The sequence below is a fragment of the Vicugna pacos genome, chromosome 16 (genome assembly GCF_048564905.1).
Source record: "Vicugna pacos chromosome 16, VicPac4, whole genome shotgun sequence".
Lineage (NCBI taxonomy): Eukaryota > Metazoa > Chordata > Mammalia > Artiodactyla > Camelidae > Vicugna > Vicugna pacos.
Genome location: NC_133002.1, coordinates 59,967,979 through 59,993,352, shown reverse-complemented (window position 1 = coordinate 59,993,352; position 25,374 = coordinate 59,967,979). Strand labels below are relative to the sequence as shown.

Sequence of the window (25,374 nt, the reverse complement as noted above, 5' to 3'; positions counted from 1 at the left end):
ATCGGGTTCAAGTCGCACCTCTGGGGTAAATGAGTGATGGAGAGGCTGTCTCCAGAGCACACGGCAGGTGCCCAGCACGCGGGAGTCGTCACTGGGAATACTGTTCATAAACAAGGTAGGTCTGTCCCCAGGGCGCCAGACGTCTGTTCCTGGATTCAGAATCCAGTGGAGGCTGGGCAGCCATTCTCCCCCACACCCCTGTGACCTTGACTCCTCTGGGACAGTTGGGGAGACCCAGCCAGGGTGGACACGGCGGACAAGCCCTGGAATTCTGCAGCAGAAGCCCTTTCCCATCCTTGTCCCTGGGAATAAGGCCAAAGGAGACTCTTGGACCCCAAAGCTCCGACTCCTTCCGTCCAAGAGTTCCGTCCATGGCTGCTCCAGAACCTTCTTTGTCCTTCTTCCCACATAGGCTCTGGCCCGGGTGGCTGCAGGGGTCGGGGAGGCAGGGGAGGGTCAAAGGGGAAGGGCGCTGTCCTTGGGTGCTCTGCCACGCTGAGGCGCAAGCCTCCCACCATGCAGGACCTGGGGCTCTAGCCTCAGAGCCTGTGGCCCCCTCGTCCCCGGGTCCCCCACACCCAGCACAGGGTCAGCGTCTGTGGAACTGGACCCATTCCAGATGGGCCGTCATGCCCATGACGATGGCCGGCATCTGTCCTTCCCGCCTCATGGGCCAAGGGGCTGGGGCAGAGGCCCCGGGAACAGGCAAGGGCCCAGCCAGCACGGAGCTGACCCCACGCCTCGGCCGGGGCCCAGTAACAGGAAGCGAGAAGCTGATGCCGGTAAGAGCAAGATTCGAGAGATTAGAGGTCTGCTGCCTGATCAGAAGCTGCCTGGAGTTGGAGGACAAGTTACTGGAAGGAGGAGGAAGCTGCCGCAGTAAATAACGCCAGGCCCCCAACACTGGCCTCCAGCTGACGGGCGCAGGGCCCGGGAGGGGGCAGGTGGGCCAGATGGTACAAGGATCTGCTCTGGTTGCAGCCAGGGCTGGGGGTCCTGGGGAGGTGCGAGGGTCAGAGGGTTCCCTGGGCCCAGCAGGTGGGGCCTGAAACTCAGGGCGTCTCCAAAGCTGTGCCCACGGGCCATCTGCCGGCCTCCTGCCCCTACTGCCAGGCATATGCTGCCCCATCCCCTAGGGAGGCCCTTCAAGTGGGGACCCAGCCTGGGGCTTGCTGGCTCCCCCAACAATCCTCCCTGCCCCCACCCCAAAGTGATTCCTGGAGGTTGGCCGCGTCCTAGCAAAACCGAGGGCACCCTGGGGGTACCATCCCAGCCCGTCTCCTAGGACTCCAGCCACTCCATCCACCCGCTTGCCAGGCTTCACCCTGGGCTCTTCTGTCCCCCAGAACCCCCAGATTCCCGAGGAGCCCTTAAGACCCAGAGCTCTTCGTGGCCCGTCCCCTGGACCCCAAGGTGTGGGTGCTTCTGTGGAAGGGTCAGACCCTGACCCAGCAGCTCCAATCCTGAGAGGCTGAGCCCCTGGCCTTGCGCACTCTGGGAGGGGCTCCTGAGAGGCAGCAGAGGCCTTTCACCCCACCGGGGGTCACGGAGCTGAAAGGCCTGTCCAAGGCCACTTTTGTCCCCAAAGCCTTGGTGGCATGTGCCTCCTGTCCTCCCTTTCACTTCCAACTAAGATGTTCCCCAGCCCCTCCCCAAGGCAGGGTGCTCTGATTCCCACCCAGACCCGGGCCAGCCTGGGCCACCTGGGGTCGGGGGAACTCAGAGCCCCAGCACCACACGGGCGACTTCTCTCGGAGCTAGTTTCCACACCCCGGGGTAAGAAAGTGGTTACATTTAATGGGGAAGCAGGACTTCCAGACTTCAGAAGACAATTAGGAGAATGTCATCATGACCTTGAGGAAGGAAAGCATTCTTAAACAAGACGTTAATCATGGGGGGTGGGGATTTAACTACAGAAAACAAAGACTTTGTAATCCATCAAGAATTCCACAAAAGTGGAAAGAGAGGCCACAGAAAGGGGGAAAACGTTTTTGCCAGACAGAGCTAAAGGAGGGTTCGCATCCAGCATATGGAAGTAACTCCGCCAAAACCAAGCGGAGAGAAGAGACGTAATCAGGCTTCTCGAGGGAGAGGAACCCGAGTGGCGAAGAGCTCAGAAAAGGTGCTCAAGTTCGTCACTTATCAGAAAGAGGAGATTAGAATCACAAGAAACCACCGCACGTCCACCAGGATGACTGTTCTGAAGTGTGAAGGTGCCCGGTGACGGTGCCGGCCGAGGTGGGGAAGGGCTGGGAGTGTCTCTAAGGAGGCGAGAATTGTCGCTGCCTCAGCACTTCTTCCCCAGGAGTCTGCCCTCCAGAAACGTGTGCGCAGCTGCCCCGGGAACCACCGGGGGGTGAACGTGCCTGCTCAGAAACCCAGTCTGAAAGCAGCCGAAGGTCCCCTGTCTCACAGGGCGGGTGGAGAAATAAACCACGACACAGTGGAAAACCACACGGTCGGGGCAAGAATGAACTCCAGCTGCAGCACAGCACGGGTGAATGTGGCGGCGGAGTGTCGAAAGAGGAGCCAGGCACTTAAGGGCACACATGGCCCCGTTCACATCAAGTCCCCCAGACGAGCAGCACTCGGCTATTGCCGGCAAAACCATAAAGCTGAGCAGGTCGTGACCACGACAGTCAGACTGCAGCATAACTTCTGGCAGCGCGAGCAGCTGTGCACGGACCTCCTGCGATCCTGGCCATGTTCTATGTCTTGATCTGAGTGGCAACAACACGGGAGTTTATATTTATTTGTAAAACTACAAATATGCTTCATGCGCTGTCTGTATTATGTTGTGATATCCCATTACTTAAAAAAAAAAACAACACAAGCGTTAGGCATTTAGACAGAAATGAGCACTGGGCAAGGAGAGAGGAAGGGGGAGGGAGCAACCCGGGAAATAACAGCACGCCTGTGCTCAGGATAAGGGGCTCCAAAAACTTTTACTTTCTCTAAATAGGGCCAGCGAAGAAGCCGGCTGGAATCGAATGCCGTGGCTGCACAGCAGAGGGCAGGACCCGGCTTAGCCTGGCCCAGCGCGCGTTATGACGCAGTTAACACTGCGGGGTGAGCCCCCTCCCGTAGGTCTCTCCGTGTGCACCCTGGGTGAAAACATGCGTAAAGGAGGTGGGCGTGCCTGAGCACGGGAACCTGAGCTGTCAGCCAGCCTGGGCACTCAAGGACGGAGGCCGTCAGTAATCGATCATGAACACGCCCCCCATGCCAGGCTACGGGAACAGGGAAAACAGGAGAGGCACCGTTCCTCCTCCTGGGCCTCCCCCAGTCCTCGGGGGTGTACCTACCACACCGCCTTTCACTTCACCAGTAAAATCTATTTATAGCACACTCTGTCTCCTGTTAGAAATTCATTTTTTTCAGGTGACTAAGAACCCAGGTAACTTTTTTCCCCTCTTCCCGGTAACACAAGTATATCTGAGCATCCACAGTGCTGGGTACTGGGGATCCAGCCACACAGACCCCCCCAGTCCGGCTCCTGGCACTCACGGCCCAGGAGCTCGTGGACGGAGGATGCGAGTTGTGTGGTTTCCCCCTGGCCTGCAGAGTGCAGAGTCCCCCGGCTACCATGTCCTCAAGCCCACGGTGGGCTGTCTCCAGGGCCCACCTGCTGAGCAGCGGGGTGCAGACCCCACTGGCTCTGTTCTCTCTTGGTCTCCCCCACCCTGCTTGGATTTCCAGAGATGGCTCTGGATGGGACGCCTCTGATGCGCTGCTGTTTTCCTCCCCAGTGGGGGAGGCACAGGGGCTCGGATAGGCTCCTCCCATCCCCTTCCCCCCCTCCCAACAGCGCACATGGCCTTGACACAGGGTGGCCCCCACGGGAGCTAACTGCGACCCACTGCCGTGCCCTGCCAGGGCCCTCAGGCCCAGCACTCTGTCCTTGGCCACCCCCCAGTCTGCAGAGGTGATAGTACAAAGAGCTTTCTCTTGACTCCCAGGCTATTGGGTCGGGACCCGGGCCAGCGCCCTACAGATCCTGCGGGCTCAGGGCCAAGAGGCTGGGATGGGAAGGACATCTCCCCAACCTGTTTACAGGACCCAGGCCGCTATCTACAGCTCCAATCTGCTGCCTCCCTTTATCTCAGCAGGGCCAGCCCCGGGTTCCCAGCAGTGGCCTCCCCGCTGCTCACTTCCTGCCAGCGGCCCAGCGTTACAGGAATATACACACTGAACTTGGCTCGTGCATGTGTGTGTGTGTGTGTGTGTGTGTGCGCGCGCGCGTGCACGCACATGCGCCCACACCCCAGAGCCTACGGCTGGAGGGGTGCCAGGGAGCCTGGGGTGCTGGGAGAGATAGCCACCCCAGTACTCATAGCTCCCAGAAAGCCTGCCTGCTGTCTTCCCATTACTCTGGGGAGTGGTGAATTATCTCCAGGCCAGGGAAGGGGCTTTCTTGGGGACCCCCTAACTTTCCCCATGGGGAGCCTGAGACGGGGCCGGGGTCTGATCCTCAACCACTCCTGCGTCCTCCTGCCCTGGTCCACCCAGGTCAGAGCTCCAGATGGGGCTCCTTGCCTCACACGAGTGTCCACATTGCCTGGGGGTCCCGGGGTCAGGGGAAGCTGGACTGTGTGTCACCCTTATCAACCATTCAACTGGAATAAACTGAGTGCTGTGGGCCGGTGCTCAGTGGGGCACATAGGATGCTGCAAAGGTTGATAGTGTTCTGGCCCCTGCCCATCACCTGAAAGCTAAAAAGAGACGCTACAGGCACCCTAGAGAGAGTCGCCTCCTCCCCCTCTGGACCAGGCCGGGGAGCTTCCCGGAAGGAGCCTCTCAGCTGAGACAAGACGCAGAAGGTGGTAACCAGGGACACGTGCCGATGGTTGGGGTTTCCGGGCAGAAGGAACAGCAGGTGCAAAGATCTCGGGGTGAGAGTGAGGCCAGCGCATTCGGGGAACAGAACAGTTGCCAACAGCCTGCAGTGGTGTGAGGGAGACAGCTGCAAGGATGCGGCCAGGGAGGCAGGAAGGGCTGCATCCTAGGGGCAGCGCAGGAGCCCAAGGTGGCCTGACCCAGGGCGGGGGCCATGGGGAAATGGGCACCTGATGCATGAGGTGGGCAAGTTTGCATGGAGGCAGGAGGACCCCCCACCTCTGGGGTGGCAGCTGGGGAGTAGGCTGGACTCTTCCTCTGGACACGGAGTGGTGGGGAGGGGGCAGGCAAGGCTGGCTGCACAGGGGGCTTCTGGCTTCTCATCCTGGCCTGGGAGCTGCAGTCTGTCCCCAGTTTATCAACAAGGTGACCCAGATCTCAGACACACTCCAGGAACACATGCACACACATATACACATGCGCACAGACATACATGTGTATACCCAGGTACACAAACACGGGCACAAACCCCACCAACACACACACGTACAGACATACCGCACTGTACTACAATTCGAGACTATTGCTTTTCCTTTCTTCCTTCCTTTTGTTTTCAAACAAATTGAAGGTTTGCAGCAACCCTGCAGCAACCGTGCATCGAGCTTGTCTATCAGCGCCATTTTTCCAAGAGCATTTGCTCCCTTTGTGTCTCTGTGTCACATTTTGGTAAGTCTCCCAATATTTCAAACTCTCCATTAACAGAAAGATTCCCGCTCGCTGAAGGCTTAGATGATGGTTAGCCTTTTTTAGCAATAAAGTCATGTAAAAATATTTTTAAATTAAGGTATGCACACCGTTTTTAGACATAATGCTATTGCACTCTTAAAAGACTACAGTGTAGTGCAAGCATAAATTTTATATGCAATTATTGGGAAACCAAAAAATTCGTGTGACTTGCTGCTTTATTGTGATACTCATGTTCTTGCAGCGGTCTGGAGCTGAACTCGCAGTATCTCTGAGGTCTGCCCACACACACATGCAAACACATACTTACACACATGGTTACATATACTCCCATGCATGTACACACACATGTGCACACATAAACAATACCCACACAAATGTGCACGCTCATGGACACACCAACATGCGCGCACAACTCATACACATCTACGTGCACACACACATACACAGGCACACACGCAGGTACCTAGACGCCGCCCCACCTCCCAGACCAAGCCTTGGTCAGAAGATGTCCCCTGATGATGAGACCTCAGAAACACTAAGGCCTCACTGCCCCAGGAGGGACCTCCATCCCTCTCCCTTGATAGCCCGTCCTTCCGGCTCCCCCCACACTGGGGCAAGCCACCACTGGGTGGCAGGGCTGACCCAGGTGCCCTGGGACGAGGGAGGAGGCGATACGCAGTCACCTGGTAGAAGCAAGGTCTGCTAGGCTCAGCGTCCCCGGGGGCGAAAGCCAGCTCCCTGGGCAACAGCTCTGCTCTGGGAGGAGGAAGCCCAGTGTGGTGACCAGCTCTGTCTCCGTGGTGGTATTCTTGGGGAGCCCTGAGCCCCCTGCCCAGTCCCCGTCCCTGAGGTTGCTGTGAGGGCCAGCAGGGAGGCTGGGGGTGGGAAGACTTGGCAAACCGTGAAAAGCCTGCAGGCAGAATGCCCCGCTGTGGTTCTGCGGTGCCTGGGAGGTGCCTGGCGGTCCAGCTGCTTGCCCCCTTCTCCTGCTCCCCTGAGAGCCACCATCACTGCCCCAGCCCCTCCCTTCCTTCCCACAGAGGCCTCTGCTCCCCGCCCCGCATTTCCCAGCAGAAGGGCTGGAGCCAGACACTGAGATAAGGGGCTTGTTTTCTAAGGACCCGGAATTCGGTGGAGACTGCAGGTCAGGGCCAGAGGGCGCTGCGGTGGGGGAGGGTGCAATGAGCCTTTCCTTTCCATGGGTCCTTGGGGCCCCAGACCCTACCGGGCCTTTCAACTTCCGCCCTTTCAGGATGGCCCCACCCGCACAGGGGGGTGGGGGAGAGCTTCAGGGAGGTCGCCCTGACCCTGGATGTGGCTGTTGGGCTCCTCCTTCCTCTGCTCCCGTCTTCCAGCCAGGCCAGCCATTTTTCAGGGCCTCAAACACTCCAGCTGCCTCCTACTCCTTTGCCCACACTGTTCCTTCGCCCAGAGCACTCTCGCCTCTGCCTGTGTCTGATTAACACCTTGCTCTGTCTTCCAAGCTTAGCCCCATCACTGCCTCCTCCAGGAAGCCTGCCCTGATGCCTCCACCAGGCCTGATCCGTTTTCTCCCAGCGTCAACAGGCAGCATCACCTCCCCACCCTGAGGACCTGACTTCAAGAGTGGGCTGCTCTTGCTTGCCTTCACCGCAGACCCGACCTGGAGCAGGCAGAGCTCCGATGGACACCAATGTCGAGTGAAGGGTGAGAACCCTCTTCACTGAGGGGTGCCCTGATCAGGGACTGTGGACTCAGGGCCCACCTCCTCCTGTGGGGGAGACAGCTGTGGCTCACACTCCAGGAATGGGAGCCACCGAGCAAGGCTGGGCACCCAGAGGGAGGCAGGCCTGTCCTTCCTGAGTGAGGGAAGGTCACCCTGCTGGAGGCCCAGTCTAGGCTGTCAGGCTGCACCCCACAGCTGCAGCACCAAACCCTGGGGCCCTGGGCTGTGACCAAGAACCACGACAGAGCAGCAGCAGTAAGAGAGAGAACACTCATATGGAACACTTACTATGAGCTGAAAAACCTTGTCTTCAAATCCTCAAAACAGCCCATTTTGCATTTAAGGAGACTGAGGCTTGTCCAAAGTCATATACCTGGTAAATGGGGACTTGAATTAGTTGGAGCCCTTCACTGCTACAAAGCACTGGCCCTCGCTGCAAGCAGCCCGCCCCTCAAGGGCCCCAGATATGGAGGAAGGGGGCTCTCCGTGCACACCTCTCATTCCGCCTCCATTTATGCCCCTAGAAGTTGGACTCTTAGACCTGTTGCACCACCTTTGCTGCCACCTTTGTGTCCCTCTGCCCGGCAGCTAGATGATGCCTAGTCACCAATAGGTGCTCAGTAAATCCATACTGAAAAAAGTAGATGATGGGAAGCTACTTTTAAGAGGCAACGTAACATAGTGGCCACCTTCTCGCCAAGTGACCTTAGGCACTGTCACTGACTCTGTGCGTCTGTTTCCCCATCTGGAAATTGGATGGTCATAGTACTTGTTTCCTAAGAGCTGTTGGGAGGTTTAACTGCGTTAACGCTTGTGAAGTGCCTAGGACAGTGCCGGGCACGCAGAAGAGGCACGTGCTTTATAAAAACTTGCCTGGTCTCTGTTTCTTCGTGGGTAACACTTGCTCGCCCACATCTCGGGTTTGCGCGTCTCACGCCGCGACGAAGGCTGAACTACAACTCCCAGCATGCCGCGGGGCCCTCCTGCCGAGGTTCGCGTGATGCCCGCCGCGACGGAGGCTGAACTACAACTCCCAGCATGCCACGGCACACCCACCCTTCACCCCGCCAGCCCAGGTCAGCCTCGGCCAAAATTTGGAAAGTCCTGCCACGTCGATCCCGCCGCAGTCGGCCGCTCTCTCCCGGGACGGTCAGGGCGAGGGGCTGGGCGCTGCCCACGCCATGCTCCGCGGACTGGCCCGGGCCGCGGCCCAGGGGCACGGGGCCCTCTGGGCGCGGGGTTCTGGGAGCCTGGCTGGGGTCCTGACGCACGTGGTGGACCTGCGCAGCGACACGGTTACCAAGCCCGGGCCGGCCATGAGGCACGCCATGGCCGAGGCGGTCGTGGGGGACGACGACTACGGCGAGGACCCCACCGTCCGCGGTGAGCCCGGCTTGCAGGCCGGGGCTGGGGGTCCCGGGGCGACCCCAAAGCGCTGTCCGTGGTGCTGGCGGGAGAGGTGGCCCGGGACTCAGGGGTGGCGGCTCAGCTGGGGACTAGGCGTCCTCGCTGCTCAGTCTGACCCATCACTCATGAACCTGTTAGAAATGCAGATTCTCGGGTCCCACACCGGATCTGCTGAGCCAGAATCTGCAAATTAACAGGATCACCAGGTGATTTCTGTGCTCGTTAAAGCTGCTGATGAGACGGGTGTTGTCTCATCTTGCAGAGGAGGGCTCCGAGACGCTGAGCTAGGCGCGCAGGGCTCCACACCAAAGCAGGATCTGAACCCAGGGCTGCCCACTCTGAAGCCCGTAGCTGTTGTCCCGCACCCACCATCTTCCCACATGAAGACAAACAGAAAACCCACCTAAAACTGGGGATTCTACAAAGGCTACACCTCCCTAGGAGTGGGTTCTAAAAGCCTAGGGAGTGTTTTCAAGAAGGTGACCAGTACCCCCACCCTGGGTTGAGAGTTGCTGCCATAGAGAGCCATTGCTATTGCTGGGGTGTGTACTACTGTCAGCTGTGCCAGGGGCAAGCCACAGGGTCACCCCTTGAGCCCCAAGGGCCCGGTAGGGGGGGGTGTCAGGTGGTGATGGGGATGACCATGCATCCAGCCAACACCCATTGTTGCCTGGAACTTCAGAGACGCTGGGCCCACTGCTCTGCAGGCATTCCTGATGCAAAGTCAGTCACCCCCATAGGGGTGAGGGAGGTGCTGGGGTTAACACGGATCCAGATAGTGCCTTGGGGACTGGGGGTGGGTGAGGGGAGACATGGGACTCACAGAAAAGAAGGACTTTGTGGGGGAACCTCATAAAAGATGAATGAAGTGCTCCACCCCCAACCCTGGGCAGGGAAGGGAGCGCTGGTTCACCGGGCAGGGGGGCAGGGGACCCACAGAAGCAGAACAGAGGTAAGAAAGGTGTTCAGGATATGGGTAGGGAATGTGGCTGGAGTGTAGGGTATAGGAGGGCACCTCTGTCCCTGAAGAGGGAAGCAAAGGCCAGATCCCACAAGTCTTGAATGTCACGGCAAAGGCTTTGGACTTGATGCCACAGGCATAGGGGAGCCACAGCAGACTTTAAGGCAGGAGCCGGAAGCCCCACCCCACTCCAGCCCCTCAGAGTCTCCCCTTCTGAGGGTTCCTGTCCTTCTGTTCTGGGAGAGGAAGTCAGCAGAGAAACCGCAGGGCCCCACCTGCAAGGGACTGATGAGAAAGGAAGTAAGACAGGTGTGAGGTCTGGGTGGGACGGGGGGGTTCAAACCACAGAGTTTCAATGTTGGGGAGAACATGGCCCAGGAGGGGGCAGGGCACAGAGGGTTGACTGAGGGGCCCCTGGACCCAGATGCGTGGTCACCAAGACCACAGGTGGCTGCTGGCAGACCAGGGCTCGACTTACAAGCTCAGCTGCTCACTGCAGCCTTGGGCAAGGTGTCCTCATTGGGACAGGGACTCATGGGGTCCCAAAGGAGAGCACCTGGAAAGTGCCATTGATGAAGCCCCTGCCCTCATCCCTTCCCACCTTAGAGCTGCAGGCCAAGGCTGCGGAGCTGCTCGGGGTGGAGCGGACCCTGTTTGTGCCCACAAACACCATGGCCAACCTCATCTCTGGTGAGCGTGGGGTGACCTCCATTTGCCCTCCAGGCCCTCCCTCCATGCTTCTCCCTTTTGTGCTAGGGGCTGGGCCAACATCAGTGGGGCCCTGAGCCATCTGGATGGGCTCAGCCAGGCCCCCCCAACCCCCCAGAGGAACGGAGGGGAGAGTGAGGTGGGGGAGCCTACGCCCCTCCCCTAGCTCCCTCCTCCAAGGGTCTCCCTGGGCCTGGCGGGCAGCCTGTCTACACTGCCCAGTCTCCAGGTTCCTGTGACCACACCCTCCTCCCACCCCTTCCTGCCTAGGGTTCCTGCACTGACCTTTGTGACTTCAGTGTGCGCTGCCACACCTTTGTAAATTGTCCCTTTATCAAACACTCCAGTTTCCCAGAGTGCCAGTGCCCTGTTCCCTGCTGGGGCCCAACAAATGCCCGTGCCCTGGGCTGCTTGTCCCCCAAGAGGCAGCATTGTGGTTGGCCCCTCCATAAAGGAGATGCCCTGCAGGTGGGCCGTAGGGCACGGGGGTGCAGGCTGTGCAGGGCCCAGTGATCCACCAGGGCATCATCCCAACCTTGTGGAGTTAGTGGGATGGTTTTCCAGCACATGGCAGGAAGGTGTCTTGAAGGGGCACTGTTTCCTAATTGGCATAAGGCACTTGGGAGCTAGCTGTGGCCCTGGGGGTCAGCCCAGCTAAGCTGGGTCAGGGCAGACAGGCCCCATGGGACTCAGTGCCAACACTGCCCCCACCCGGTCTACCTTAGTGATGTGTCACTGCCGGCGCCGGGGCTCCCAGCTCCTCCTCGGGCAGGAATGCCACCTCCACGTCTATGAGCAGGGCGGGGTGGCTCAGGTAAGGACCTGGCGGCACCCCTCACCTGGGACCATCACAGGATGCACAGCACTTGTGATGGGAACCTGCTTCCCAGGCACCAAGTTGGGACCTGCAGAGAGGAGAAGCAGCTGAGATGGTGGCCTCTCCAGGGGAGGCAGGAAGGAGAGCCATACTCAGATTGACCACGCGGGGGCATGGCCAGCCACCAGTGTGCCGCTGTGCTAAGCACCCTGCTGCCACCTAGTGGGCACCCAGAGCACTGGGCGCTCAGGGCAGAGGGACAGCAACCTCTTGGGCAGACACGTTGCCTTCTGTCCTCCCCATCCTTAGCTGGGATGTCTGTGCCCCTGGCCACAGCACCGGGAGAAGTCTCCATGGCCCAGAGCTGGGGTGGAGCAGACAGGACAGAGGTAGGAGGTGCTTCTGGAGCTCTGGACCTTATCCTCTGCCCCCCACACACCTGCAGATCGCAGGGGTGCACTCCCACCCACTCCCAGACCTGCCCCATGGCACCCTGGACCTGGCTGAGCTGGAGCGGCTGATCACACGGGGCCTTGGGAGCCCCTACCACCCGGTCTGTGAGCTCATTTGCCTGGAGAACACCCACAGCAGCTCCGGGGGCCGGGTCCTCCCCATCGAATACCTCCGCCAGGTAGGCCCGGCCCCACCACTGCCCCACCACCATCTAGCTGCTGGCTTCCTGTCCCCCGCGCCTCTCCTGGGGCTTAGTCCTTCTGATACACACTGTGGGTGCCCAGCAGTGACCAAAACTGCTGTGGCGGGCACAGGTGTGGTCCGAGGCTGCAGATGCAAAGGGAATCCTTACCCCAGTTTAGAGCCTCCTGTGCCCAAACTTTCCTCCATAGAGCAGAACCCACTGCCCCTAGGAAGGGGAGTCTCCAAGTGGCACCAGGTTAGCTTGGTCATTCCGCCAGGGTGGGAGGGCTGAGCTCTGTTGCTCTCCTGCGTGAGAACATGTGTGCTAACTAACTGTCCAGACCCATTCCTAGTCCAGCAGGACTGAGGGCATCCTTCTCACGGGGCTGCAGTGCTGCTGAGATAAGATGAGGCATTTGTTGCTTGGACCGCTGTAAGATTTGGCCCACAGTGATGGACCATAAAAGTGAGCTGAAGCCCTTACCAACCCCTTTCACAGAGGGTGGCATCAGGCCCAGGTCACAGAGTAATTTTTTAGGCTCCAGATGGCCAAGCTGGCCACCAACCCACTCTCTCGATTCAGACCCCCTGTGCTTCCTCAAGGAGTCAAGCCCAGTGACTTTGTGGGGACCCACCTCCCTCCACCCCTCCCCCCGGCCTGGCCCTCTGACTGCCGCCTGCACCCTGCCCACAGGTGCACCTGCTGGCCCGGAGCTACGGGGTCCGGGTCCACCTGGACGGGGCCCGGCTGATGAACGCCGCAGTGGCTCTGCGTGTGCCCCCTGCTCGCATCGTGGAGCACTGTGACTCTGTGTCTCTCTGTTTCTCCAAGGTAAGGAAGCTGCTGGGCTGTCCCCAACATGGGGGGTGGAGGGGGGTCCCCAAGCTCCTGTGCTGGCGGCCGCTTACCCTGGGCCCCTCTAGCCCCCTCCTCTGGTGAGGCCACAGTGTCTGCCCCTCCCTGTCCCCTTGCCCCCTCCACCAGCTATGCACACCCACTGGCCAGCAGACAAGACTCTCCTCTCTTCCTCCAGGGCCTTGGTGCACCAGTTGGGGCCCTGGTTGGGGGACCCAAGGACTTCATTGAAGATGCCTGGCGCCTCCGGAAAGCCCTGGGTGGGGGGATGCGCCAGGCGGGGGTGCTGGCTGCGGCTGCCCTGGTGGGACTGGCTGACACTGAGGAGGTGCTGCTGAGGGACCACCAGAATGCCCAGAGATTTGCCAAAGGTGCCGGATACCCTCCCCACTTCCCTTTGGTCCCAGGGGTGTGCTGCGGGGGTCCCCTGTAGCAGGACCCAAATCCCCAGCAGGTGTGCATCCTTCCAACTCTAGAAGGTGAAGGTTAGCCTCTGAGCCAGTAAGGGTGGCATCCAGGGGACCAGAGTGCTTTAGCGGATGCATCCTGTGCAGGGCCTGGACCAGTAAGCACACAGTGGGTGTCAGTAATTCTTATTGTCTAAAGGATCTGGCAGAATGTAGCCTCTAACTTGGGTCTTTATATCCATTGAGTCCTCACAACAACCCCATGATGTCCCCACTTTACAGATGAGGAAACTGAGGCCCTGAGAGTTTAACTGATTTGTCCAAGGTCACACAGCTGAAACCCAGCAGAGCCAGGTCTGGCCATGTTGGGACTAAGGCGCCCTTTCTCCCTCCCACTACAGTTGGGCTGCCCCCTGCCTTTCCTGAGGTGACAAGGCTGGGGTGGTAGGGGCAGTGGTGGGGTTTTGGGGTTGGGCTCCACTCACCACAAGATCTGGGCCTAGGGCTCCAGGAACTGGCGTCGCCCGTCTGCTCCGTGGAAGCCCCCGTGGAAACGAACATGGTGATGGTGAGGGTGGACGGGCTGCCGCCCGACGAGCTGTGCCGGCGCCTGCAGGCCGTGAGCGCCGACGAGGTGGCCCAGACCGGCCACGCGGTGCGCGTGCTGCTGTTCCCCTGGACCGAGCGGGCAGTGCGCGCCGTGTGGCACCGCGATGTCTCAGTGCAGGACACTGAACTGGCGCTGAGGAAGTGGGCGTTTGTACTCAGGCAGCTGGGGCCCTGAGGACAGGGTGACGGACCCTGTCTGTACCCGGGCTGGGGTGGAGGTGGAGGTGGGGAGTGGGGGTGTCCCCAGGGAGCGGGCAGAGAAGAGGCAGTGAAACAACACCCCCGTTAACGGCTGGTCTCCGCTGTCCCCTTCACTTCCCGTGACACTGCGGGTGAGGCCTCTCACCTGTTCTTCTAGCAAACCCCAAGGGCCCCTGTGTCCAGGACAGGGGCCCGAGCACGCAGGGCCAGGCGGGACCCCATGCCGGCCCCTTCCACAGCCCAGAGGGCAGCATGTGGCTCAGGAGAAGCATCTTGTGCTCGGGGACACGCAGGAGGAAGCGTGAGAGGACATCAGAAAGGGACACTGGCGCTGGGTGGCGGGGTGGGGGGCTGGGGCCTTATCCTGCAACCACCTAATGTGTCCCTTTTTAAACAATACAATGTTTGCCCACAAAATGATCTGTATTTATTGCACATAATTTGGGACTGGATCTCCTTTCTGGGAACTCCTCGGGTAATGTAGGCAGACTCGGTGGTTAGGACCACGCTGCTGAGGTCAACTAGAAGACCTGAACAAAATATATTTTAAAAAGCCACCCAAGAAAGAAGGGGGAGAGTATAGCTCAGTGGTAGAGTTTATGCTTAGCATACACGAGGTTCTGGGTTCAATCCCCAGTACCTCTATTAATAAATAAATAAGGAAACTTCCTTACCTTCCCCCAGAAAATAAAAATAAACTTAAAAAAAAAAAAGAATCTACATCTGTCTATACTACGGGAGATGCAAAATGTGGGGCTCTCCCAAGGCCCCAGAACCTCTCTCCTGTGCTTGAGGAGGTGATAATGACACAGAGAATCAAAAGCAAGCCAGCGACTCTAAACCTCTGTCGTGCCTCCTGCCCTGCCCCGCCCTGCAGACACGTCCTGTGCTGGTTTTCCATTGCTCTGCAACCAATTACCCCCAAACAGCAGTAATCTTCAATTGTTTCTCATCGATTCTGTGGTCTAGGAATCGGGGAGAGGCTAGCTGGGCGGTTCTGGGAGTCCTTGGAGCTTCTCAGGAAGCTGCAGCCAAGACCTCAGTTAGGGGCTGGGGCAAACCAGAAACACCCTCTGTGGACCTTGGTTACTCAGACTGAGGCCTCGCAGAGCCACGCAGCCCTGCTGGCACGGGCCGGGAGGCAGGGCGGGCAAGGCCCCCGCCTCCCACAAACACCAGCCCTCAGGGATCTGGGACCCCAGGGCCACCCATGTGTGTCTGTTTCCCCATCCTGTGCCTGGAGCCTACGCCTGCCTGCAGCCAGAGGCCCCGGGCTCAGCTCTCAGAGTCCCAACCCCAGCACACCCACAGGAGGCGCCGCCGTGTGACGGAGGAGAGGTCAGGTGAGAAGGAGCCTCCCAAGCCGAGAGGACCTGCCCACGAAGCCCGCCCCGGGCCCAACACGAGAGCCAAGGAGCCCTCCCTGCCTGCGCTGGCCTGGGAGGAAGGGGCTTGCTGTGTCTGCGGAAGGTGTCTCTGGACAGACGGATACGCAGGCCCAGCCAGTAACAGGATTCCTTCCCCTGCACCGCCTAAGCCACGGGCGTGTGGTACCTGTTCTGAACATCATTAAGAGAGGAAGGGCTTATACTGCACGCAGAACAAGCTGATTTATTTAAGGACTAGTTGGCACAATGTTGCCACATGAAATGGTAAATGCTAGAACATGAGCAGGAAGGGAAGCCCCCACTCAACCCCCCACCTCTTTGCCGCTCAGTGGGCCCCCCAGAATGGGGCCAGCCCCTGATGCCACCAGAGCTTCCTGTAACCTCTGAAGCAATGGAGGCGGGGGAGGGGGAGACCAAGGCAAGAGAGGCCACACACACCCCAGACTCAGGAGGCCCTGAGCCTGAGATCAGAGTAGGGGCTCCGGTCCCACCCAGCATCGGGGGAGCCCCAGCCTGCAGATCACCATGGCCAGGCACAGGCTAGCCCCCCACCTCCTGCCTGTCTGGCCCTCAGAGCAGCACTTGGCCTGGCTTGGCCTCTGGTCAAAGGTCCAGGCTCTGGCCTCGGTCGTGCTGGGCAGCCTCCACCCCTCCTGGCTGAGAAGTCCCTCACTCTCCACCCTGGACGGCTCCCCCATCCCGGGAGGGCTTGCACACCTGCGAGTTCTGGCGCCCACAGGGCCCTGCTGATCACAGACACTCCCCAGGGAGCTGCAGACAAGGAGGGGGTCCTGGAGCGCTGGCCCCTCAGAAGGAGCAGCAGCAGCAGCACCAGGACAAGGATCCGGGCCTGAACACAAGGCAGGCAGAGGCACGTCCAGCCGCCTGGGCTGCCCTGCACCTGCAAATCCAAGGGGCCCCCAGTCCTCAGTCTCCTCCCCACCAACGCCTGCCCTCAGGGCGAGGGGACAGACAGAGGCCTGGGCAAAGCCCAAGACTGCAAGGGCGCTGTTCTGGGTGACCTGGGCCTCAGTCTCCCTTCTGTAAACTAGGTGAACGGTTAACTGTTGTGAAGGGAGCCTGAGAGCCCCGACGACCACAGAGCTCTGCAGGGCGCCTCGCGCAGGGTTGTAACTGGATACCTGCTTCTCTCTCCCACGGCCCCTTCCCTGGGATCGGGGTAGCCTCTCCGCCTGGCTCAGGTCCCCAGAAAGGAAGGGGGACAGTGGTGACACACCAGGAGGGATGGGGGCTGGGCGGGCCCAGGCCACACCCTTGAGAGGCGAGGGGACCCACTGACCACCCAGAAGCCCACAGCACCCCCACCCAACTCCACCACCACCCATTCCACAGCCGTCTGCTTCCTCTTTCCCAGACTCCCTTTTCTCACCTGAGAGCGGCTAAATCACTTAGTTCCTAAAGGCACAACGGGCGAAGGGAGCCCCAGACATCTGGGGCCTTGCCAAGTAAGAGGAACTTAAATTCTCGGCTCTGCACCCTGCTGACCCCAGGACCTGCCGCCCCAGCCCAGCCAGGACTCCAGCCAGGCCTTCAGAACGGGCTCCCAGCAGCCTTCTCCCGCAGCCTCTCCAGGGCCGGGCTCTGGCCACCAAACTCCAGAAGGTGCAAAGGGAAACCGAGCCCCTCCCGACCCCCCACCCCCGCCCTTCTGGGACTCAGACGACCACAGAGTGGGGGGCGCCCGGCTGCTGGCTCAGGCCGAGGGCTCGTGCCGCTGTGAGCAGGAGGGTGCCGCTGAGTGCCTCCGAGGCGCAGGAGCCCCAGGCCAGGGCCACAGACCAGCCGAAGCTGATGCGGACGTCCTGCACGTGCCGGGGGCCGTACTGGCGGGCCGTCTCCGCCAGGGCCAGGTGCGAGTAGTGGATGTAGACGCTGATCCCCGCCAGGGTCAGGGTGCCTGGGGGACGGGGTGTGGAGTGACCAGAGTGCACGCCTGCTGGGGGCGCCTGCTACTTGGGCCCCTGGCCAAGGTGGTCCTGCAGACATGGCCTTGGGAGCCCCTGCCCACTGGCCTCTGGGGGCAACAGAGGCCCCGATTCAGTCCTCAAACCTCAGGACTTCACCTTACAAAACCCCCTTGCAAACAGCACCCCATACACGCACAATATATAGTCCCCACTCACATAAATGCCCCATAGACACAGCACCCTCCACCCTCCCTTACCCCTGGAGTCCCCAACACACGCACGCGCGCGCACACACACACACACACACACACACACACACACACACACACACACACAGCTGGAGCTCTGACCAGGCGCCCTGAGCCATCCCCTGCCCTGCCCCTCTGGCCCCCTCTACCCCGCAGCTTCCCCTCCCCACTTCACTGGGCCACATGCTCCCCTCCTGGCCCTAGCTCAGTGTCCCTCTCTCCCAGAAGCCCTCTCCCCTCCCCAGCTCTGAGTTTCAGGCCCTTCCTACTGCTCCCAATACCCATGTCCTTCCCCAGACAAGGACGTCCTCTTCCCTCCGACCCCGTGTCTCTGTGACTCTGTGAAGTCAAAGGAAGGAGGCTGGCTTGGCACATGGTGCCTGGAGGCCCTGGAGGTTCAGGGGCAAACAAAGAGCTGGGCACTAGGACATTTCCCTGTCCACTTGGGCTTAGAGGGACCAGCCCAGAGAGTCACCTCCTGTCCCACAGCTGCAGGATGACATCAGAGCCTGCCCTTGGTACCAGCTGTAGAGACTGCAGGGTGGGTCCTGAGGCTCCTACAGGCACTTCCTGGGTGCACGGTGCTCCCTCTGGACGCTGCCCTACTAAGGGCAAGAGGCTGACCGGAGCTGACCTTCAGGGCAGGTCCGGACCTCACTGGGATCCAGAGAAGGGGCAGAGCCCCGGGCTCCGCTCCTGCCCGACTCTCACCCAGGTCCTCTGTGATTCCTCACTTGACCAAAGATGGGAAGGAGGGAGGGAGGGAGGACTCACAGCCACCAGCCTAGTTTCTGGGCAGAGCTGCAGCGGAAGTTATGGACTTAACTTGGGGAAGATGTGAAGCGAGGCCGACTGCGGGCCTCGGGCGGAGGTCAGCGCCTAGGGCCGGGGCCGAGCACGCCTCTCAGGTCTCTCATACAGCTGGGGCTCCAGAAAGAGGGGTGTCTGTCTCAGCCTACAGTGGCCGGGGCTCCTGCCAAATTGCTCTCTGAGCCTCAGACCTCCTGGGGATGACCGGCATCTCCCCTGGCTAGTGCGGAGCCTCGAGCTAGGTGATGGCAATCAGCGGAAATCATCGCCCAGGCCATGTCCATCCTCACACCCCCAGCTCAGGGTCCAGCCAGCATCGTCCTGGACCTGTGTGTGACTCCCTCTCCCTGCAGTAATGACGGAAGTGGGGAATTGCGGGGTGATCTGGCCACATGCAGGCCCCCTTAGTGTGACACTCCCATCTCAGAGCCCCCAGAGCTGGTGCATCTGTCAGCCCTGGCCCCACCTGGGCAGGCTCCTGACAGTGACATCAGATGGATCCACTTCCACGGAGAAGCTGCCATGCAAGGAAAGCAGAGGTGCAGCCAGTCTGACCCCTGAGCAGGGGAGCAGGGGGGCGTTCTTCCACCAAGGCCCCCTGCCTGCCCTCCCTCGAGCAGGGGGAATGCCCTCTACCAACTGAATGCCCCCTACTAGCTGCCTCCAGACCCTCCCTCTGCCTACTGGCTGGCACCCTGGTTCCAAGCATAATGCAAGGTTTCCTTCATCATAAGGTTTCCTGGTTACAATCCTACCCAGTTACTCCTCTCAGTGGCATCCCAACGTCCTCTTGATTGGATTTTGGACACACACACACAGGGTCCCCAGGGGTCAGTTCAGAGCTGATGCTCTAACTTCTCTTGCTCTCTCTCTAAACCAAACACCCAGGCTGCCAGTCCTCTGGCAGTTGGTGCTTCTGACCGAGGCCTCTCAAGAGGCCCAGCAGCCCCGGGGAGGAAGCAGGTCTCCTGGGAGGGAGCCCCAGGATGCTGTGGTCTGGTCCTTGAGCCATGGCCCTGACAGTATGGATGCCAGGTTTGGCTCAGGCCTGGCCCTGGAGGGGAGGGGCCGCTGAGGACTGACCCCAAGGAGCCTCCAGCCCACTGTCAACGACAGCCAGCCCGAGGCTCCCATGTCTGTGCCATGGCACCAAAAGGCAGCGAAGGGGACTCCAGGACAAGCTTCTTGCTGACCTCGGTTTTCCCTTGGCCATCTCAGCTGGGAGCTGCGACCACTGAGTGTCGGTGACACCGCATCCCTGAGCAGGGCTTGGCCCAGTGCCTGCGGTCTAGAGGAATGTCAGCTGATGAACTGTTACTAGTCCCAGTGTGGGCCTGGCTTGGGGTCACTGCCAAGGACTCTGAGGCCGCATCTCACCCTGTCTTACTGCCTGACCCTGCCTGGCCCACGCCAAACCCCTGCCCACATGGCTCCCTCAGCCGGGACAGTCTGGGGAACAGTGGGGAACGGGTGGGGGCCGGTCTAGCAGGGCAGGTCCTGGGGTCACTGTGGAGATCCTCACACCTCCCCCGCCTGGAAGCTCAGTCTTGGGCCTCCTCCACCCCAGTCCCTGGATCTGGGCCCACAGCCAGAATCCCTGCCCTTACAAAGGCCCCCTCCTCCTACAGCTCAGTCTCTAGGGTGGGCCCAGGTTCAGAGCAGCCAGCAGGGCACAGGGGATAGAGCAGGAGGAGAAGCACCCCACTCTCAGGACTTGTGGCCTCCATGGCCCCCAGACTCACCCCCCAGCAAGAAGTAGCAGCCAGTGAAGAGCAGCAGAGGGCCGCTCCGGGCCAGGGAACTGAGGAGGCCGCAGATCCAGCCGCACACGATGAGGATGAGGCTCAGGGGCAGGACCACCATGACAGCACGGTGCAGCGCTGCCAGGAGACGGGGGTCAGGGAGCATCTGGGGACCCGGACCTGCCCCAGGGAGCTCTAACTGGGCCCTTCAGAGCCCTGCCTGCCTGGAGGTCATCCTTTGCAGGGCACATGGGATCATCTTAGCTTTGGCCGGAGGACAAGCTGGACCATCTGAGTCCCTCTGATGTCTCCGTGGTAACCACTTGACCCTCCCAGTGCCCACCCCGGGTCCTAACGCAGGCTTCCTGAGGCCCAGGGTGAGGGGGTTCCCCAGTACCCTTCCCAACCTCCCCAGGTTCTCTGGGGCAGAGGATACGTGCCCCTCTACCCACAAGGTGGGAGCTGCCCACCAGCTAGACCCATTTGGAAACATAAAGGAGAGTCCAGAAGGGGCACGGGGAGGGCAGGACAGGCTGGGGGTCAGGTGCCTGTGGTCACAAACCAACCACAGAGCATGGGGGCTGAGGCCAGTCATGTGGGGAAATGTCCTCCGGGCGACGCAGGGTCGGGCTGGAGGCAGTTCTGTGGGTCCAGGATGAGCGGGTTCTGAGCCTCGCCCGGCGATGACAGGAGGCCGGGGGATGATGCCGGCCGCAGCACTCACAGAGCAGGTGCCGCACTGAGGCGGAGGCATCCAGGACCTCGCTGGCAAAGGGGTCAATCAGGGGGATGCAGCTGTTCTGCCCTAAAAAGCAGAAAGAATGCAGAGCCTGGTGGGCCAGACACTGGTGGGCCCAACACCCACCTTGCGCTTGTCGGAGATGGGAGGTCTGTAGGCTCTCACCAGCAGCTGGAGCCGAGGGCCCCACAGGGTGCTGTCAGATTCTCTCCTGGAACTCGGTGTTGGGGCTCCAGATGGGTTTAGAGGGCTCAAGACGTTTCATTTTGCTTATTTAGTGTACAAATAATACCTATATGGATGCTCCTGGAAAATCTCAAACACTGCAGAGGCTGCCCTCAGGCCTCCCTCCGGCCGGGCTCCCTAAGCATGCTCACACGCGGAAGCCAGGCTTCAGCTGCCCAGGAGAAGGGCGTGTAATGTGGGCTCTCTGACTCTGCGCATACGGGCACACATGCATGAACACATGCACAGGTCGGGAGAGGCCTGGGGCCTCCGGCTGCCTGCGGGATGGATGGATGAATAATAGCTCTGTCCTTCCTTCCCCGCAGCTCTGAGGAAGACACCAGCATGCACTCATGCACAGGCACACAGCTGCATTCACGCTCTCACACCGACTGCACTCACAAACACGTGCACACCCGTTTACACACGCTCACATGCATCCCTGCCGCCCAGCGCTTGTCCTGTGCAGAAGCCCCCCAGTCCAGCCCCACAACGGTGAGGGGGGAGCTATGAGGCCAGCAGTTGAAGGGGGAGGAGTGTGGAAGCCCTCATCCTCAGGCCTTGCTGAGGAAAGCTCTCCTCTCTCCTGTGCAGGTTTGAAACCATGTGGGGCCCCTACTTTCTACCCGGTGCACCTCAGGCTGCTGCGTGGTGTGGGGCAGTGGGGGGCAGCAGAGCGGGGGGGCCTTGCCACACAGCCCTGGCTGTGCCTGATGGGGAGCCGGGATAATGGGGTGACCAGACTGAGCCACCACAGTAATCAAGAAACAACTCGTCATTGGGGTGAGGAACCCTGGCCTTGCCAGAGCCCCAGCTCCCACACCTGGGCCTCCTCCCCCACACTGGCTACCACCTCAGTCCAGGGCCCCTGCAGATAGTGACCTGCCACCTTCCAAGGGGCACACCACCACTTCTAAAACAAGACAGGCTCCCAGTAGGTGAGGCTGAGGGGCTGCTGAGGGCATCTGCCCTGGGAGGCTCTCAGGGTCCTTATGGGACCACCCAGTGCCCCCTACTTCCACCTCCCACTCTCAGCCTGGCCCTGAGCAGGAGTCCCTTCCTCCTCCAGCTGGACTGTCACAGCTGGGGGGGAGGGGTGCCCGGGAGACCCCCGAGGGCAGACGGGGCGGGGTGGGGGGCAGGGGAGACCTCTCAGCACTACTCTGGGAGGGGGAGGTGCAGACTGGGGGTCCGAGGGGAAGGGGGGGGTGCAGTGTTGGGGGAGGGGCAGCAGGTACCTTCGCAGATGCGCCAGAGCCCCGAGTGGGAGGAGAGCTGCCCGTCTCGGCTGGTGCGGTTGCCGGCGTCCGCCACCTCCAGGATGTACCAGTAGTCGCTGGCCACGGCGGCCGCCAGCAGCGCGAAGCTGAGCAGCGCGCCCAGGGCAGCGGCCAGGAGCAGAGCGCCCAGCCGGGCCATGCGGGTTGCGGGTGCAGGGGTCCCAGGAGCCGGGCGTCAGGGAGAGGAGGGAGCTGGAAGGTGAGGGGGAGCTGGGATTGAGGGAGTGGAGAGAGCCAGCAAGAGGAGGCTGGGGGAGTAGGGGCAGGGAGGAGGTGGGGAAGCTGGGGAGTAGGGCGGGGGAGGGGTCCCAGAGAGGGGGAGGCGGGAGCCAGAAAGGCAGGTGGTGCTCCCGGGGCTCTTCTGGGCTCCGCGCCCGAGTTCCTGGCGGGCAGCACTCTTCAGGTGGGCAGGGAACGCCTGTCTGTCTGCGATCTCGCTGAGCTCACCCCTCGGGGAGAGGAAGAGGAGATCGGGGAGCCAGCGCAGGTAGCTGGGTGCAGATATGTGTTCGAATTCCAGTGTCCCCAGTGAGCTGGCTGCTGGCTGGGGTCCCTGGGCAAATTTCTAATTTCTCTAAACCTCCGGTTCTTCAGCCGCCAAAGGGCCAGGCTGAGGAGGAAGGAGGGTGGGGCCTGCAGCAGCCCCAGGGGCTCAGCAGGCAGCCTGAATGGTGGGAGGCAGCCCCTCCGCCGGGGCCCTTGGCTGCTGGTTGGCCCTGGGGTCTTAGTCTCCAAGACCCACCATTAGAGGGACCCAATGAAGACGGGATGGCTGGCAAGGGGGCTGCCGAAGGAAGTCTTGCTTCTGATGAGCTCCAGTTACCAACGCCACAGGAGGCAAGGCGGTCCTCTGCCCACCCATCACTCACTTATAAACCTAAATGAAGTCTCTTCTAGGACAGCTGCCGGGTGCTTGCAGGGCAGGAGGCAGAGGAGTCACAAAAGGGGCCCCACTCAGGAGCAGGAGCAGTGGCCTGTGCGGAGAACAGGCTGGTGCTGCCATAGTGGGGCTGTCTGGGGTTCAGTCTTGGGCGATGGGAGGGCCTCCCCTCCGGGTCTCTGGACTGTCCCTTCCCCCCCCCCCAAATTGTGAGCAGAGACAGGAGTCAGGCTGGAAGTCCACATCCTCACAGGGGCTGTCCTTCTCAGAAGAAGCAGCTTCATGACTTAGGGCATCCAAGGGCTCTCATTTCGGAGTGTTTGGGGGGTTTTTTTGGCCCGTTTTTCTCTGCCAGGCTCTTCTGGGTTTGAGGAATATAGTTAGGAGGTAAAAACAGTCCTAGCAAAGTTACTGAAACAATACTTCAAAGGGCGGTCAGACAGCGGCATGGAATTGTCCACCTTTCTTCACACCACACCCAAGACTAGGTTGGGGAGTGTGGCGGGGGGGTGAGGGGGTGGGGTGGGGGGGTCCTGGCTGAGCAGGGGGTGATCATGGTACCCTTTGTGCCTGCTGGCCCTGCCCCTAGGCCCTGCTCTGGAAGTAAGGTGTCAGCAGCTGCCCTCCTCTCTGGGTGAGGGGGCATCGGGCCTGCAAAGTGAAAGAATTCAGCTGGCAGATGGGGAGCAGAGCTATCTGCAACAGAAGGAGGGGAGGGTGGGGACAGAGCTGGGAAAGAGAGAGAATGACCCCAATGGATGCCCCACAGTGTGACAGGATGGGTATTGCTTCTGTGTTTCAGATATGACTTGAGACCATGTTTAGGGAGAACAGAGGAACCCTTTAGGCTGAACACTCCACACAGTGTGGATGGGCCACACTTCCTCCCAGGGACGCCCTGCCTCTCGCTTGAAAGGGTCTCCTTTGCACCCCCATAAAGCTTAAACAGAACAGGATTCTGCTGTCAGGGCCAGCAATGGGCGCTGTTCGAGGCCAGTTACCCCAGAGCCTCGCATCCCTGTAGAGGAACAGACACGTATTCCGCTCACACTGCAGTGTCGATGGCCAGGTCAGCAGTCTACACCCCATGGCTTTAAAGCCCTGGCTCAGGTTAAACCCCAGACTGTGCAGTCAGAGCTACTGATTGGATGGCCCCCAGACAGTGGGTGTCGGTCCTTCAGGGGCTACTTTGATGAATTTCACCAGGCTACTTCCCTTGAGATGGATCCAAATTGTACCCTAGCCTAGCTCTGAAAGGGCGCTGCTTTAGAATGACCAATTACTTCCCATTATTCATCCTTTCATCAACTTGCAACCCAGAACTTGTCACCTGGCTGTTGGGGCCTCTTCAAAGCCAGCATCAGACCACTAGCACAGGAATCAGGGCACGCGGCATCTTCGATGGAAGAAATCCCAATTATGAGGGACAAAGAAACAGGGCTGCACCCAATCCTCTCTTCTTTAAACTTACATTCAGCTAGCTCGCAGTGGCTGGAGGAACAGGATGCCTGGCTCCAGCAATAGGTCCCCTGCTCCAGGCCAATCAACGGCACCATAAATGGCCTCCAATGCAGGGCGGGGAAGCAGCCGAAACCACTGGCAACATTACGGTCAGAGCCGCTCAGCACCGGCTGCACCACAGCTGATCTCACTGCGTTTGGCAAACATCCTTCAACAGAAAATGAACCTCCCAACCTCACTCTACCTGACAGGTCAGCTCGTTCCCTCAGGGAGCATTATGAAGCAAATTCAAACTGGTAGACTCTTCAAGACACTGTTCTAGTCAAAACCAACCATGCTACAGGGTTCTCAGATGGTTGGGGTCACAGCTGGGAAACGCTGATGTGCAGGGCGGCAGCCACATGGCCGGTCACTCTCATCCGCCAGGGCTCACAGGCCTATAAGGGCTCATCACGGCCGCCCTGGATGGGCCAGCCCCTGTCCAGTCTGGTAACTCCGACAGGCTTGCCTGAGAGGGAAACAGAAGGATGACACCCCTCCATCCCCCCATAAAGAATGCACCTGCTGTCCTCAGAATGGACACTCCCTTCCCTCCGCCTGGCACACCTTCCCCTGCCTTGTCCATCTGGCAGCCCCCTCCTCATTCCTTGACAAATAGGATGCTCCAAGAGTTCCTTGTTACCTCGGTGCTCCCACGGACACACTCATATGGCTTAGTTGACCTCTGTCCCCTCACCATTCAGAGAACAAGGAACCCTGTGAGCTCGCTGCACGAGGCTGAGT

The 25,374-nt window shown here is 60.2% G+C and overlaps 2 protein-coding genes across 2 annotated transcripts; one reads left to right on the top strand and one right to left on the bottom strand.

Moving 5' to 3' along the window:
• Window positions 1-8,351: 8,351 nt before the first annotated feature.
• Window positions 8,352-14,467, top strand: LOC102536550 (uncharacterized). The gene is made up of 7 exons (XM_072939708.1): window positions 8,352-8,671; window positions 10,263-10,346; window positions 11,090-11,178; window positions 11,627-11,812; window positions 12,512-12,649; window positions 12,852-13,044; window positions 13,584-14,467. Exons 1-7 carry the CDS (start codon window positions 8,470-8,472, stop codon window positions 13,862-13,864), a joined length of 1,173 nt encoding a protein of 390 aa, XP_072795809.1. The 5' UTR covers window positions 8,352-8,469; the 3' UTR covers window positions 13,865-14,467.
• Window positions 14,468-16,954: 2,487 nt separating this feature from the next.
• TMEM235 (transmembrane protein 235) lies at window positions 16,955-22,488 on the bottom strand. The gene is made up of 4 exons (XM_006199558.4): window positions 22,209-22,488; window positions 20,731-20,811; window positions 20,007-20,144; window positions 16,955-17,196 (listed from the first exon to the last, which is right to left on the bottom strand). Exons 1-4 carry the CDS (start codon window positions 22,387-22,389, stop codon window positions 16,955-16,957), a joined length of 642 nt encoding a protein of 213 aa, XP_006199620.2. The 5' UTR covers window positions 22,390-22,488.
• Between the last annotated feature and the right edge of the window lie 2,886 nt (window positions 22,489-25,374).